This window comes from Salmo salar, chromosome ssa07 (genome assembly GCF_905237065.1).
Source record: "Salmo salar chromosome ssa07, Ssal_v3.1, whole genome shotgun sequence".
NCBI classification, from domain to species: domain Eukaryota; kingdom Metazoa; phylum Chordata; class Actinopteri; order Salmoniformes; family Salmonidae; genus Salmo; species Salmo salar.
In genome coordinates, this window is record NC_059448.1 from 6356191 (window position 1) to 6373363 (window position 17173).

A 17173-nucleotide genomic window follows, 5' to 3' on the forward strand; every position below is an offset into this window, starting at 1 on the left:
TAGGTGTCTGGTTAGACTGTAAACTCTCCTTCCAGACTCACATTAAACATCTCCAATCCAAAATTAAATCTAGAATCGGCTTCCTATTTCGCAACAAAGCTTCCTTCACTCATGCTGCCAAACATACCCTCGTAAAACTGACCATCCTACCGATCCTCGACAATGTCATTTACAAAATAGCCTCCAACACTCTACTCAACAAATTGGATGCAGTCTATCACAGTGCCATCCATTTTGTCACCAAAGCCCCATATACTATCCACCACTGAGACCTGTACGCTATCGTTGGCTGGCCCTCGCTTCATACTCGTTGCCAAACCCACTGGCTCCAGGTCATCTACAAGTCTCTGCTTGGTAAAGCTCCGCCTTAGCTCACTGGTCACCATAGCAGCACCCACCTGTAGCACACGCTCCAGCAGGTATATCTCACTAGTCACCCCCAAAGCCAATTCTTCCTTTGGCCACCTCACCTTCCAGTTCTCTGCTGCCAATGACTGGAACGAACTGCAAAAATCACTAAAGCTGGAGACTTACCTCCCTCACTAGCTTTAAGCACCAGCTATCAGAGCAGCTCACAGATCACTGCACCTGTAAATAGCCCATCCAACTACCTAATCCCCATACTGTATTTATTCATTCATCTTGCTCCTTTGCACCCCAGTATCTCTACTTGCACATTCATCTTCTGCACATTCCAGTGTTTAATTGCTGTATTGTAATTACACCATGGCCTATTTATTACCTTACCTCCCTTAACCTACCTCATTTGCAAATGCTATATATAGACTTTTTCTACTGTATTATTGATTGTGTGTTTGTTTATTCCATGTGTAACACTGTGCTGTTGTATGTGTCGAACTGCTTTGCTTTATCTTGGCCAGGTCACAGTTGCAAATGAGAACTAGTTCTCAACTAGCCTACCTGGTTAAATAAAGGTGAAATAAACAAAATAAAGATTGTCAGATCCAACAGAAGATCTCTTAATTTTTGGGACCTAGAACTAGCATCTCTGTTTTGTCCGAGTTTAAAAGTAAAACATTTGCCGCCATCCACTTCCTTATGTCTGAAACACAGGCTTCCAGGGACGGCAATTTTATGGCTTCACCATGTTTCATTGAAATGTACAGCTGTGTATCATCCGCATAGCAGTGAAAGTTAACATTATGTTTGAAATATAGTGAAAACAATAGTGGTCCTAAAACAGAACCTTGAGGAACAATGACATTTACAGTTGATTTGTCAGATGACAAACCATCCAGAGACAAACTGATATCTTTCCGAGAGATAAGATCTAAACCAGGCCAGAACTTGTCCGTGTAGACCAATTTGGGTTTCCAATCTCTCCAAAAGAATGTGGTGATCGATGGTATCAAAAGCAGCACTAAGGTCTAGGAGCATGAGGACAGATGCAGAGCCTTGGTCTGACGCCATTAAAATGTAATTTACCACCTTCCCGAGTGCAGTCTCAGTGCTATGATTGGGTTTGAAACCAGACTGAAGTGTTTCGTATACGTTGTTTGTCTTCAGGAAGGCAGTGAGTTGCTGCGCAACAGCTTAACATTTTTGAGAGGAATGGGAGATTCGATATAGGCCGATAGTTTTTTATATTTTCTGGGTCAAGGTTTGGCTTTTTCAAGAGAGGCATTATTACTGCCACTTTTAGTGAGTTTGGTACACATCCGGTGGATAGGGATCCGTTTATTATGTTCAACATAGGAGGGCCAAGCACAGGAAGCAGCTCTTTCAGTAGTTTAGTTGGAATAGGGTCCAGTATGCAGCTTGAAGGTTTAGAAGCCATGACCATTTTCATCAATGTGTCAAGAGATATATTATTAAGAAACTTGAGTGTCTCCCTTGATCCTAGGTCCTGGCAGTGTTGTGCAGATTCAGGATAACTGAGCTTTGGAGAAATATGCAGATTTAAAGAGGAGTCCGTAATTTGCTTTCTAATGATCATGATCTTTTCATCAAAGAAGTTCATACATTAATCACTGCTGAAGTGAAAGCCATCCTCTCTTTGGGAATACTGCTTTTTAGTTAGCTTTGCGACAGCATCAAATAAATTATGGATTGTTCTTATTCTTCTCAATTAAGTTGGAAAAATAGGATAATCGAACAGCAGTGAGGGCTCTTCAATACTGCATGGTATTGTCTTTCCAAGCTAGTCGGAAGACTTCCAGTTTGTTGTACCGCCATTTCCGTTCCAATTTTCTGGAAGCTTGCTTTAGGGCTCGGGTATTTTCTGTATACCAGGGAGCTCGTTTCTATGACAAATGTTTTTAGGGGTGCAACCTCATCTAGGGTATTACGCAAGGTTAAATTGAGTTCCTCAGTTAGGTGGTTAACTGATTTTTGTACTCTGACGTCCTTGGGTAGGTGGAGGGAGTCGAAGGGCATCGAGGAATCTTTAGGTTTCCCGAGAATCTATAGCACAGCTTTTGATGATCCTTGGTTGGGGTCTGAGCAGATTATTTGTTGTGATTGCAAACGTAATAAAATGGTGGTCCGATAGTCCAGGATTATGAGGAATAACATTAAGATCCACAATATTTATTCCACAGGACAAAACTAGGTCCAGAGTATGAGTGTGGCAGTGAGTAGGTCCGGAGACATGTTGGACAAAACCCACTAAGTCGATGGCTCCGAAAGCCTTTTGGAGTGGGTCTGTGGACTTTTCCATGTGAATATTAAAGTCACCAAAAATTAGAATGTTATCTGCCATGACTACAAGGTCTGATAGGAATTCTGGGAACTCAGTGAGGAATGCTGTATATGGCCCAGGAGGCCTGTAAACAGTAGCTATAAAAAGTGATTGAGTAGGCTGCATAGATTTCATGACTAGAAGCTCAAAAGACGAAAACGCAGTCATTTTGTTTTTGTAAATTGTAATTTGCTATCGTAAATGTTAGCAACACCTCCGCCTTTGCTGGATGCACGGGGGATTTGGTCACTAGTGTAACCAGAAGGAGAGGCCTCATTTCACACAGTAAATTCATCAGGCTTAAGCCATGTTTCAGTCAGGCCAATCACATCAAGATTATGAGCAGACAATACCTTCTATATGGGTCCTCCAAATTCATGCCCGGGTGAGACAAATGCAAATAAGTTCTGCTTGGATCCCAGCCCATGTGGGAGTGGAAGGAGAAACACACTTCACACTACAACTTGAATGGTCTTTTTCGTAGCATGTTAGGAGAATTAGGTTAAGGTTAGGAAAATGCTCCCCTAACCTGCTACGAAAATCACTTCCTGTTGTAGCTGTATCAAAGCGGCGTGAAAGGAGTGTGTCCCTGTGTGGAAGTCCTGTAGATGTGCTAGCTAAACAGGTCCTTAGGAGAGAGGAGGTGGTTGTGGAGGTGCCAAAGAGCAAGGCAGAGGCTAAGGGAATGATAAGGACAGTGGTGGTACAGAGATGACAGGAGCAGTGGAACACAGACACTAAGGTCAAGCATATTTTTATTTTTAACTAGGCAGTCAGTTAAGAACAAATTGTATTTACAATGACGGCCTACACCGGCCAAACTCAGATGACGCTGGGCCAATTGTGAGCCGCCCTATGAGACTCCCAATCAAGGCCATTTGTCATACAGCCTGGATTCGAACCAGGGTGTCTGTAGTGACTGAGATGTAGTGCCTTAGCATCATTAGCCTATCATTAGTCACTTTAAATAACGTTTACATATCCTACATCACGCATCTCGTATATACTGCTCTATTCCATCTTGCCTATGCCGCACAGCCATCGCTCAACCATATATTTAAATGTACCTATTCATCCCTTACATTTGTGTATATAAGGTAGTGGTTGTAAATTTGTGATTTATTACTGCATTGCCAGAACTAGAAGCAAAAGCATTTCGCTACACTCGCATTAACATCTGCTAACCGTGTGTATGTGACCAATAAAATTTGATTTTGACCGCTGCGACAAACACAAAGTAAAGTAGGGGAGGATGGCAGAAAAAGACAGAAGAGAGGAGGTCATCTATACAAGGCTAAGGTTGGGAAACAACGGCTTGAGACATTTAATGTGATAGGAAAGCATCCAACAGGAAGGTGTGATTACTGTCTGGAAACAGAGACAGTGGAGCATGTACTGATACAGTGTGAGTGTGGGCAGTATGAGAGGGCAAGAGAGACTGAGATCCAGTATGAGGGAGAAGGGGATACAGCAATTGAGTTTAAAGAGCAAACTGAGTAAAACCTCATCAGATACAGTCTCATATGTTTTTATCAAATGGGGCTGGCGGGTAGGATTTAGTTCCTCCTTGTCTCTGGCCCACGCTCCAATACCGTAGGTGGCGGGAATGCGCTATAACGTTGGAGGCCAACAGCAGATAAAGACCACAGAAGAAGAGACCCGCTTTTTGGTGGAGGGGAAGTGGAGTTCATTCGACACAAAGGTGGGGGGGAAAAAAACGAGGCAAAACATTTCGATGGATACGCCAGCGTCATTAAGCTAGCTAATTTTTAAATAATATATATATATATATATATATATATATATAGCTCTCCTTCGACATGTCTGAAAGAAGACTTTCGAAGATTACAGAAGTGGAGCAGGGTAAGAGTACTCTTTTTCTCCGAACAACACCTATGTTTGACTCGCTAGGTATCAAATGTTAGCTAGCTCCTGACTTTCTGTAAGTTAACTAACATTTAGTCTAGCTATTCAGTTTTTTTTTTTTTTGTATAGCTGCGAGTACGTTTTAAACTGTCTCAGGAATTAACTTGGATATCTCTTATCTTATGAACCTAAACTAGCTGCTAATTATTAGCTAGTAACGTTAGCTAACATTAAATGTGTGTGTCCTGCTGACGTTTTGTATTTTTTCCTGCTATTCTTAGACCCCGGAGACATCCATAGGATGGTAAGTACCAAGCTGAATGTTTAGTTAGCAACTGTTGTAGGGATTACATTTGAATTTGTGTACTGGCGTTGTTAGAGGAAAGGTCGGGGGAGAGACCAGTGTGAAGTGAGGGGGAGGGGTGGGTCTAAGGGTCATTCTCACGAAACAGTAAACAACAAAATGTCATTTTCACATGTCCTGGATCTAAGATTAGGACCTGTATTTATCTATTTTATAATTATGCTTTTTCCATCAATTTCACCAAAAATAATTACTTTTTTTTTTTTAAGCAAGTTCTCCGTTTGATGGAAGGCCTACATTATGATCACAGCCTACTTGGCCATGTAAAACTAATTTAAAGCGGGTACAGCCTCAGTGTTCCCAGTAAACGTGTGCTGGATGCTGCACGGAGTTCAATGTTCAACTTTGCCTTAGCAAACCTGAAATATGCTCAGTGCTGGAAAAAAAGCAGGGAAACCAGGGAATTGATTTAAAGTTCCCATAATTGTGCAGCCCTAAGACCATGCATAAAATACATCTCTGTACATACTTTCCTGCCTCCTTTCTTTTTCAGCATGCCGTAATGGATTTTGTAAGAGTCAAGTCTCATGGGCTAAACATTGGATATCTTGGTAAGAACTGGTCTTAAAAGCAATGCCTAGTGCAGGGTTTCTCAAACCCCAAGGGGTGCACTTTTTTTTGTCCTAGCACTACACAGATGATTCAAATAATCAATTAATCATCTAGCTTTGATTATTTGAGTCAGCTGTGTAGAGTTAGGGCGAAAACCTAAACGTGCACCACTTGGGGGGTCCAGAGGACGGAGGTTGGGGAAACGCTGGCCTAGTGCGAAGCACAGTATGAATGCAAATAACATGGATGACAGGTTTATTAGCGTTTCTATACCAAGATGACTTATCAGAATATCTATTAGATGAATAACATGTTTGTATCACGTCAGTCGCCTTGATTCAAAAAATAATGTCACTGGACCTGAAAAGATGAGTCATATTTAAACAAGATGTGCTGGAATAATGTGTTTGAATCTTTGCTGTTCCCAATGTCTAGCTCTATTGGTTACTGTGAATTAGGCTACTAACAATTCCCATTCTTTTCACAAAGGTTTGGATTTTGTAACTCATGAATATTACTCGAGTGAAGACTTTTATGACAGCGATTATGAAGATCACCATAGTAGAAAATCATACTGTGGATTTTCCAGAAACTTCTTATCCAACTCCAGCTCTTCGTACCAACCCACCTCTCTGCGTTACAATCAACCACCTAAAGCAGCCTCTAAACCATCTCCAGATAATGTCAGTATTTTACAATCTCCTAATCTAATGGATAAAATCTGGCTTTGATTGCTACAAAACCTTTTGAATAATCTTGTATTCTATTTAAATAAATATGTCTTCATTCTGCAGCCTGCCGTGAGCGCTCTTGAGCTATTAAATGACAACCGAAAGAGCATAGTCAAGGCTGAGAAGAAGCGGATTAAGAAAATTGTGAGTTTTTTTGGGGGTGAAAGGTTCGAGGTCAACTAAGTCTCCCTCCCCCCCAATTTACCCATACTCGTCAGGAGGTTAGTGGGTTTAGGAAAGCTCAGACGACAATTTAAACAAAGTTCTACTTTCTCAATTTCTGTCCTACAGAAACAAAAAGAAAGAAGACTGCTTGAGAAGTTGGATAAAGAAAAACAGAACCCAGTGACAGAAGTCAAGGTGAGTGCTATATCAACTCAGCTGAATAACAATGTTCATTATATTTAATAAAAGCTAAAGCAAGTACACCTGGGTTTATATATCAGTTTTAAGTATGTCAGTATAATTTAATGTATGATTTTTCTCTCTTGACATATGAATGTTGACTGTTCACAGCTTGATGCAGAGAGTAAAGTAAATGAGAAGTGTAACAAGACTAGTACCAGCACGAAAGGGGCTCTCGCTCAGGGCATGCAGGACTTGTCTATTACGGATAGCGGAGACAGCAGCGGAGAGTCCAGCGACGATGAGGAGAGTGAAGAGGAGAGCATACACAGCAACTCAGAGGTAACCAAACTAAAATGGTGGCTTTACATTTTGGTTACATGTGAATCATCGAGCTGCTACACTGGGAGCGTAACATTAGCAGGGATTTGTGATTTAAAAAAAAGTGTGTGTGTGTGTGTGTATATACGTGTATTATATATGTATTCCTCCCCATTGTTTAAGTGAAAGACAGACAATATATGGCAGTCAAGAAAGTTGAGCCTTTTCTGAGAATGTTTTGATATCAACCAAAATGCAAAGATTTCCAGTATGGATCTTTCTACTTTCTCCCTTTATGTATAGGTAAAAGGCAGCAAATATATGGCTCCTCCCCTATGCATAGGGTACATTTTCGGGGCAAGTGATCGTAGGTAACAGGATAACTTGCCTGATGGTCAAGTGTCGTTTAGAAGTTAGTCATACCCTGCATTGGCGTAATGCAGTGTTCATTTAATCAACAATACCCAAAAAATGTACACCGTATTTATTATCCTTGGTGAAAACGAATGAATAAAACGAGATGAGATGCAGTTAAAAAAAAAAAAAAAGTTGATTGGAACAAATTTAGTTTTCATTTCAGTTGACAAAAATGTGAAGAGACGAGAATTCCACGTTAGACTAAAGAACATTTTAATTTGACATGAAGTTCCTTTTCATCTGTGTTGTCCAATCATAAGCATGCATTACTTTGCAGAATATTTAATGCAATCCTCTCATTGGCAGTATTAACATCTTTCAGTTGCGCAGTCTGATTGAGCAGGTCTAACTGGCTCTCCCACATAACTCCCGAACGGTTACTTAAGTCACTGAAGCGCAGCCAGGACACTTCGATTGCAACTAACCTAAACTAGAAACAATGTTTACTCTCTTACTTTCATGTAAAATATCTTTGCTTTGATCACATCAGAAGCTCTATTTCCCCATGTGCACTGATTTTTCATCTGTCCACAAATGTGAGTGTAGTTTTTTTCCCCTGATTGGGAAATATTCATGCTATTTGCTGAGTATTGGGATTACAGTAATATTTCTGGCATTGTTGGACAGCTTAGATTCTCCACTTTTTTTCACTCAGGTCATGGTGGGATGAAAAGAGCTGTATCCCTAAATTGTTTAACCTGTAGCCTAGGCTGTAGTTAATCATGGCTGGCATTGGTTACAATCTGCCACAATAGCATTATTTCTAGTTTTTAATGTCATGTGCACAAGTACAGTGAAATGCCTTTTCTTGCAAGCTATAAAACCCAACAGTGCACTAATCAATATCAGTGTAGCACTAAAAATAACATACTGTAGTATCAGCTATACGAAGAGATAGGCCCAGTTGGACATGGCTACTATCTGAATGTTCACATGATGGAAAACGCGTTATTTCTTGGGAGGGGAAATGCACTGACTAAAACTAAACACCTTGTCCCGAGTTGAAGTCAACTAATAACTAAAACTAAGAAGAACAAATTTACTAAAATGGGACTAAGACTAAAAGTTATTTCAGTCATTAAGACTGAAACTAAATCTAAAATAGCTGACTAAATGTAACACTGGTGTAACAGAAGCACCCTGTCATTGGTTTTTAACTGCTACTCCAGAAGCAAAAAAAACACTCAAGATTCTATCTTGGAGAAAATAGACTGGGGTCTATTTTGACCCTTTTCTTTTCCCCTATTTCCACCAGGAGCTGGAACTGGATATGACCAGCAGTTTTGTATCCAAGGCTGCTGATATAGCAAAGCGTCAACTTGAACAGAAGCCTAGGCCAGAATGGAAGGAGAAAAAGAGAACCAGTCAACCGAAAGAGAAACCAAATAAAGAAAAGAAAGATATACAAAAGGTGTGGTAATCTTTCCTATTGAATGCTTAAGGTGTATATACACTGCTCAAAAAAATAAAGGGAACACTTAAACAACACAATGTAACTCCATGTCAATCACACTTCTGTGAAATCAAACTGTCCACTTAGGAAGCAACACTGATTGACAATAAATTTCACATGCTGTTGTGCAAATGGAATAGACAACAGGTGGAAATTATAGGCAATTAGCAAGACACCCCCAATAAAGGAGTGGTTCTGCAGCTGGTAACCACAGACCACTTCTCAGTTCCTATGCTTCCTGGCTGATGTTTTGGTCACTTTTGAATGCTGGCGGTGCTTTCACTCTAGTGGTAGCATGAGACGGAGTCTACAACCCACACAAGTGGCTCAGATAGTGCAGCTCATCCAGGATGGCACATCAATGCGAGCTGTGGCAAGAAGGTTTGCTGTGTCTGTCGGCGTAGTGTCCAGAGCATGGAGGCGCTACCAGGAGACAGGCCAGTACATCAGGAGACGTGGAGGAGGCCGTAGGAGGGCGACAACCCAGCAGCAGGACCGCTACCTCCGCCTTTGTTCAAGGAGGAGCAGGAGAAGCACTGCCAGAGCCCTGCAAAATGACCTCCAGCAGCCCACAAATGTGCATGTGTCTGCTCAAACGGTCAGAAACAGACTCCATGAGGGTGGTATGAGGGCCCCATGTCCACATGTGGGGGTTGTGCTTACAGCCCAACACCGTGCAAGACGTTTGGCATTTGCCAGAGAATGCCAAGATTGGCAAATTCGCCACTGGCGCCCTGTGCTCTTCACAGATGAAAGCGGGTTCACACTGAGCATGTGACAGACGTGACAGAGTCTGGAGACGCCGTGGAGAACGTTCTGCTACCTGCAACATCCTCCAGCATGACCGGTTTGGCGGTGGGTCAGTCATGGTGTGGGGTGGCATTTCTTTGGGGGGCCGCACAGCCCTCCATGTGCTCGCTAGAGGTAGCCTGACTGCCGTTAGGTACCGAGATGAGATCCTCAGACCCCTTGTGAGACCATATGCTGGTGCGGTTGGCCCTGGGTTCCTCCTAATGCAAGACAATGCTAGACCTCATGTGGCTGGAGTGTGTCAGCAGTTCCTGCAAGAGGAAGGCATTGATGCTATGGACTGGCCCGCCCGTTCCCCAGACCTGAATCCAATTGAGCACATCTGGGACATCGAGTCTCGCTCCATCCACCAACGCCACGTTGCACCACAGACTGTCCAGGAGTTGGTGGATGCTTTAGTCCAGGTCTGGGAGGAGATCCCTCAGGAGACCATCCGCCACCTCATCAGGAGCATGCACAGGCGTAGTAGGGAGGTCATACAGGCACGTGGAGGCCACACACATTACTGAGCCTCATTTTGACTTGTTTTAAGGACATTACATCAGTTGGATCAGCCTGTAGTGTGGTTTTCCACTTTAATTTTGAGTGTGACTCCAAATCCAAACCTCCATGGGTTGATAAATTGGATTTCCATAGATTATTTTTGTGATTTTGTTGTCAGCACATTCAACTATGTAAAGAAAAAAGTATTTATTAAGATTATTTCTTTCATTCAGATCTAGGATGTGTTGTTTAAGTGTTCCCTTTATTTTTTTGAGCAGTATATAAAGCCAGGAATACACTGTACAATATTAAACATCCCGAAATATATGGCACACTGTACGATAAACCAGAGGTTAAATCTTGCTGTTGCTATCGGTAGAGTGTACGATGGACGCCCCCTCACTTAGCAGATGTTTTAACCCCAAATGACACATACGATTTCAACGAGAGATGGGTAAACCGTTATGGATATTGACAGGGAGAAATGGCAGTGCATAAAATATTTAGTTGAGGCATTTGGGTATGTTGTTGAAGTGGATTGAGTGCAGTGTGAGCTGACTGAAAAACGTTGTATAATGTATCCTACTGATTTGAGCAATTTCACAGCGAACCAGTTTATTCACTCATCATGCATTTTCTATTGGCTAGTGCACCATTTCTATTGGCTAGTGCACCATTTCTATTGGCTATCAGAACGCATCACCTGTCGCACTGCAGGAGCTCCGACAAAACATTCGGATATGAGACTTTTCATCGTTGGCCCCCCCACACATTTTTAATCTACTTCATTGCCCCCCCCCGTGACACTGTATGCCTCAAGATTTAAATACAATCCAGAAAAATTATCTGCGACAAGTGAAATCGTAGAAATATTGTTCTATCTATCATGCCCACTTTAAGTATTCTGGATGTGTGGACTGTCTTGTTTATCCTTGCACAGAATTCTCCTGTACCCAACACAGATGACATAGTTAAAAGGAGTACAGAGCTGGCTGGTGAGTTTCTCTTCAGAAGTGGTTATACATAATATTATTATTAAAGAACTTCCTTCGTTATTTCAGAACATTTTGTCCAAATGTTACAAAAGTGAGTATTCTAGACCAGTTACTTGAAAGGAACACCTAGAAGGGAGTACACTGATTTTGAAATTGGCAACTTTCTTTTTTTTCTCTCTCCACAGTAATTGGTAATCAGTTTGCCAGCGGTGGACATTTTGACATGGCTGTTAAGTATTTTACGGATGCAATTAAGTACAACCCTGCAGAGTTTAGGTGAGAAACTACAATCATCTTGAAATGTCAAACTATTCACCAATTATTTTGAATAAATGTGATTTTAAATGGTTTCCTGTCCTCATGATTTGCATAATGATTTTTTCCCCCTTGCAGTATTGATAGGTTCCTAGGCTGTGCCATCAACTGGGATAATTGATTTGGTTTAAATGACACCACTTTCTCAGGTTTTCAGTGTGCTTTACAACTAAAACAAACTACTTTTGTGTTTCAGGCTGTTTGGCAACCGGTCCTTCTGTTATGAGAAGATGCAGGACTATGAGAAAGCTCTGGCTGATGCTGAGTTAGCCCTCAACATGAGTCCTGGCTGGGTCAAAGGCCTCTACAGAAAAGGCAGAGCTCTGGCAGGGTTGAAGGTAATGTCTGATGCCAGTTATCGAGCTTTGGACAATTATCTTCTCACTGGATGCCTTTCAAACTTCATTACATTTTTTGTAGAATTTCTATTGAGAACAAGAAATGTCAACTATCCCTTTTTTTGTAACCATGCCAAGTTGTGTATTTCCTGTCATTTCGCCAATCATGAATCGGTACATGAGCTTGTGCCTCATGCACAGATGTCGCGAATGCGTTTTATCTTATTGTTTACTATTCAGACTGAGAATTTTACATTTTAGCGTAGAGAATTTACAATAATTTCCCCACAGAGATACGATGAAGCCGCCCAGGCCTTAAAGGAAGTGCTGCAGTTGGACAGCTCCTGTGCAGATGCCGCCCAGGAACTTATGCGGGTCCAGATAACACAGCTAATGGTCAGCAACATGAGGATGCAGAGTTAACATTTATCACACACCAACTGCATTAGGACACCTTTTTTTTTTTTATAAACATGGAAGGAGACTATTTAGTCTCTTATGGGTTACTGTAGTAGAAATTATGTAAAACTGGTTGGACTCAATAGTAGTCAAATACCATTTGTACATTGTTACATATTTCTGATACAATGATTCTGGGTTTTGTGGTCTTGTCGCAGGGGTTTGGCTTTTCTCGGGAACAGAGCTCAAATGCCTTAATAATTCACGGGAACGTGGAGAAATCACTTGAGGCACTGTCCAAAATATCTGGTAAGAGCAACTGAAGGTTTCTCCTCTGTGTACGTAGGCTACTTCACATATTATATACTGTTGGAGTCCAGAGTTATTTGAACTGAGAAAACCATCACAGACATTTAGGGACTTGTTCTTGTTTTAGGAATCCTCTATAATGGCAGTTATCCAACTGCAAGTGTTGACTATCCTGCCAAAGTGAACAGTGTCTACAGCACCTCTACAACATCAGTGTTCCCCTCAGCCCCAAAACCTCATCAGGCCCAGCATTCACAAAGCCTTCAGAACAAACCCAAGACCAACACCCCCGCAAGGACCATGTCGGAAAACTTTCCTGTAGAAACGTAAGTTTGATATCAACTTCAATGTTTTTCCATTCCCAGTGACATGAAAATGAAGTATTAGAGATAGTGTCTGTTTTATGTCAATTGCAACTGGTTGTTTGGTAGGTGTAGCAATTTGATATTTGCTTTTACTTACAGTAAATTATACCCTATTTGGGTTGGAAACTTGGTCCCTTCAGCAACGGAGGCTATGATTATAGAGAGATTTGAGGGGTAAGTGAATGCACCACATACATTTTAATTGAGCCCTCAGGGAAGTGGGGCAGTAAGAAAGATTTTCTTTACACACCATTCATTAGATATTGGGGCGGAAGGTAGCCTAGTGGTTAGAGCGTTGGGCCGGTAACCGAAAGGTTGCTGAACTGAATCCTCGAGCTGACAAGGTAAACATCTGTTCTGCCCCTGAACAAGGCAGTTAACCCACTGTTCCCTGTTTTATATTTATTTATATATATATATATATATATATATTTTTTTTTTATTATTAATTTTTTAATTATATATATATATACAGTGTTCTGCAACAGCCAATCACCTTACCCAGGTTTCCAGATTTTGTTTGACAACTATGCTTGAGTAGAAAACTAAGCTATGAACTAGGCACTCTTGAAAATATCCTTGTGTAATCAGTCCCCTGCTTGTTAAACTTCTGCATCTCTAATCAATGTCTCTTTCATTGCAGAGCTGGGAAAATCCATAGTATTAAACTTCTGCATCTCTAATCAATGTCTCTTTCATTGCAGAGCTGGGAAAATCCATAGTATTAAACTTCTGCGTTCCAGACGATGTGCTTTTATTAACTACTTGGACCCAGACTGTTGTGAGATTGCTATGACTTTTCATGTAAGTGTCTTTACAATATGCAGACTTGCACTAAGGCCCGTGGTCTTATGCGCTAGTGTCTGCCCATTGTGCTCTACTTGATTCTGTATGTTTGAGTAACATGTTTAGTTTCACACACTATGTTCCCATAAGTTTCTTAATTCATTGTGGTCAGACTTCAATTCCTCTTGATGATTATTGGAGGATGGGCTTTAAGGTCAGTCGGTCACCACCTCCAATGAACTTAGAGGATTTGAGGAAACAATGACAGAGAAGGCAAGGATTTGAGACTGCTAGTATAGTTTTCAAGCAGTCTTGGTCTTAATTGGATGTTTCATGCAAGCCTCTGACCTCTTGGGTAATAATTGTGTCTGTCTGCCATCTTAAAGGGGATGGAGCTCAATGGATCCAAGATCTTAGTGCGCTACCCCGACAGGAACCCAACGCACCTGGGCATAGCCAAGGATGCCCAGAAAGCTCAGGACCTGCCTTCCAATAGCACGTATGTAGGATCTATTGGACAAATAGCAAAAGGGCAGTATATAGTACTGTCCCTGGTTTTTGATCTTGAAATTGTTTTCTTCCTTCTAGCAGTGAGTAGCCTATTGAAAATCATAAATTCTTTGCACAGTAAAAAATGACTAGAAAAGGTAAATGTGTTTGGGCAACACCCTCCTTTGGGCTGGCATACATTTATTGGCAGTTATTAGTTGATGATATTTGTGACTTTTCTATCCTTTGTAGAAAGGAGTGCTTCTTCTGGAGGAACCTGGGCTGCGACAGGAGGCCAAACTGCCCCTACAGGCACATCCCAGAACACAATGGCGTTGACAAGGGCAAGGGCAAGACCTCAGGCCAGTGAACCCGTCAACTTCAACTGGCCCACAGTCAAACTCATTCAGGATTTTAGATGGTTCATATTATGCTTTTAAGCAGTGATTCCCAAACAGTGCACACAATTTTGGATTGAGTCTATTTCCTAGTGGGACTAAAATGCTTTTAGAGGCCAAAAATGTTTTGTTTTATGGTTTATTTTTCAGATGTAAATTGGTCAAGGAACTTAGGTGTTTTGGAACAGGCAATCTTGTTTGGCACCTTTTTCCCTACCCTGTCAACACCAAATGTTAGCTCTTTCTAAAGCCCATATGATGGATCATATTGGAGAAATGTCACTCATGACTTTGCCTCATTATATTCTCTGTTGCCTGCTAATTATGAACGTTGAACCCAACAGATGTTTATATGGACCGTGTTACAGCTAATAAGTCAAGTAATTCTGCGTTAATCATTAACTGGTACAAATCAATTCCTGACACTTTATTTTTTTTGTGTACCTGTAATTGCGGTCTTATTTAGGAAGACTCATTACAGAATGGTCCGGTATATAGTGTGTGGAACAGACAGATTCCCTGACGCAAAATAAGGAAGTCAGTTCAACAAATTAAGCATTTTAACAAGGAGTGACGGTTTTGTGGTATCAGTGCAAAATGGCCCAACTATATGACGCAATCTTTAGCCATAGGGCAAAAACTGGTTGCATCATAGTTTCAATGTAATTTCAACCCCCAAAAATAAATGGAATACTTTGCATCAATTTGGAAAACTGATTTCATTGGCATAAAGTTATCACAGTAAGGGCATTTTTGTATTTTTTTCCCCCACTCTAAATTCAATGACATGGTGATTTGTTTTTTGTTGATTTCACGTTTCAGCAATATCTGGTAAATCAAAACTAGACATGTAACTGAAATCTGTGCCCAGTGGGTAGTAATTTCAAATGTTTTTTGTTTCTCAAATATTTTGTACTGATCACTAAACCTTGCTGTCTATGGTGAAAATGTAATCTTCAAATTAAGATTTTTTTTGTAATCTTCGGTTGAATTGGTTCAATAAATTACATTTCGCTTGGTCATTTCTTTCGAACTTATATTTTTGAAAATATTAAAGTTTTCATGCATTTTCTTTTGTGACATTAACATGTCTTTATGACAGGTGATTTTACGATCTTTCCTATAACATTGAAAACAAAGTGCTTCATGGTTTGTACTGATGTTGACGGTGCTAAGAGCTTGACAGTCACTATGCAGAAGGAAGAGCGCTTACTAGCAATGGTATTGAACTCCGGCAAGTCAACCAGTAGGTGGCAGCACAGGCTTGGCATCCACAGGAGGAAATACTGAGGAAGTTGATCAAGTTACTGCATGATTCTACATTTTGTGGTAACCAATTTTAACAACCTGATTTGATGTCACTTTAGTCCATAAGAGTCTGGGGGGGTTCTACTAAGCTATATGGAATTGTTTTATGGTTATATGAAGGGTAATTTGGGTTTTTGATTTGGAATTTTAAGACTCCTTGAAGTATAAAACATACAGTACCAGTCAAAAGTTTGGACACACCTACTCATTCTAGGGTTTCTTTATTTGTACTTTTTTTATACATTGTAGAATAATAGTGAAGACATCATCACTGAAATAATACATATGGAATTATGTAGTAGCCAAAAAAGTGTTAAATCCAAATAGATTTTATATTCTTCAAAGTACCCACCCTTTCTTTGCCTTGATGGCAGCTTTGCACACTCTTGGCATTCTCTCAACCAGCTTCACCTGGAATGCTTTTCCAAATGTTTTGAAGGAGTTCTTACTTATGCTGAGCACTTGTTGGCTGCCAGGTCATCTGATGCAGCACTCCATCACTCTCCTTGATCATTTTGCCCCTACACAGCCTGGAGGTATGTTGGGTCATTGTCCTATTGAAGATGAAATGATAGTCTCACTAAGTGCAAACCAAATGGAATGGTGTATCGCTGCAGAATGCTGTGGTAGCCATGCTGGTTAAGTGTGCCTTGAATTATAAATAAATCACAGTGTCACCAGAAAAGCACCATCACACGTCATCCTCCTCCATGCTTCACGCTGGGAACCACACATGCGGAAATCATGCGTTCACCTACTCCGCGTCTCACAAAGACACGGTGGTTGGAACCAAAAATCTCAGACCAAAGAACAGATTTCCACCGGTCTAATGCCCGTTGCTCGTGTTTCTTGGCCCAAGCAAGTCTCTTATTGGTGTCCTTTAGTAGGGGTTTATTTGCAGCAATTCGACCATGAAGGCTTGATTCACGCAGTCTCCTCTTAACAGTTGATGTTGAGTTGTGTCTGTTACTTGAACTCTGTGAAGCATTTATTTGGGCTGCAATTTCTGAGGCTGGTAACTCAAATGAACTTATCCTCTTCAACAGAGGTAATTCTGGGTCTTCCTTTCCTGTGGCGGTCCTCATGAGAGCCAGTTTCATCATAGAACTTGATGGTTTTTGCGACTGCTCTTGAAGAAACTTTCAAAGTTCTTTACATTTTCCATATTGACTGACCTGCATGTCTTAAAGAAATGATGGAGTGTCGTTTCTTTGCTTATTTGAGCTGTTCTTGACATAATACGGACCTTGTCTTTTACCAAATAGGGCTATGTTCTACATACCACCCTTACCGTGTCACAACACAACTAATTGACTCAAAAGCGTTAAGAAGGATAGAAATTCCACAAATTAACTTTCAACAAGGCACATCTGTTAATTGAAATGCCTTCCAGGTGACTACCTCATGAAGCTGGTTGAGAGAATGCCA

General features: G+C 40.9%; 1 protein-coding gene across 1 annotated transcript; it reads left to right on the plus strand.

The window, feature by feature from the left end:
- The first annotated feature begins 4361 nt into the window (after window positions 1-4361).
- LOC106608484 (tetratricopeptide repeat protein 31) lies at window positions 4362-15459 on the plus strand. Its single transcript, XM_045721463.1, has 18 exons — window positions 4362-4564; window positions 4849-4871; window positions 5425-5482; window positions 5973-6166; window positions 6278-6358; window positions 6506-6574; window positions 6731-6901; window positions 8553-8708; window positions 10984-11038; window positions 11224-11314; window positions 11550-11691; window positions 11983-12087; window positions 12309-12399; window positions 12527-12725; window positions 12864-12938; window positions 13469-13568; window positions 13937-14049; window positions 14292-15459. Exons 1-18 carry the CDS (start codon window positions 4522-4524, stop codon window positions 14407-14409), a joined length of 1884 nt encoding a protein of 627 aa, XP_045577419.1. The 5' UTR covers window positions 4362-4521; the 3' UTR covers window positions 14410-15459.
- Window positions 15460-17173: the final 1714 nt, after the last annotated feature.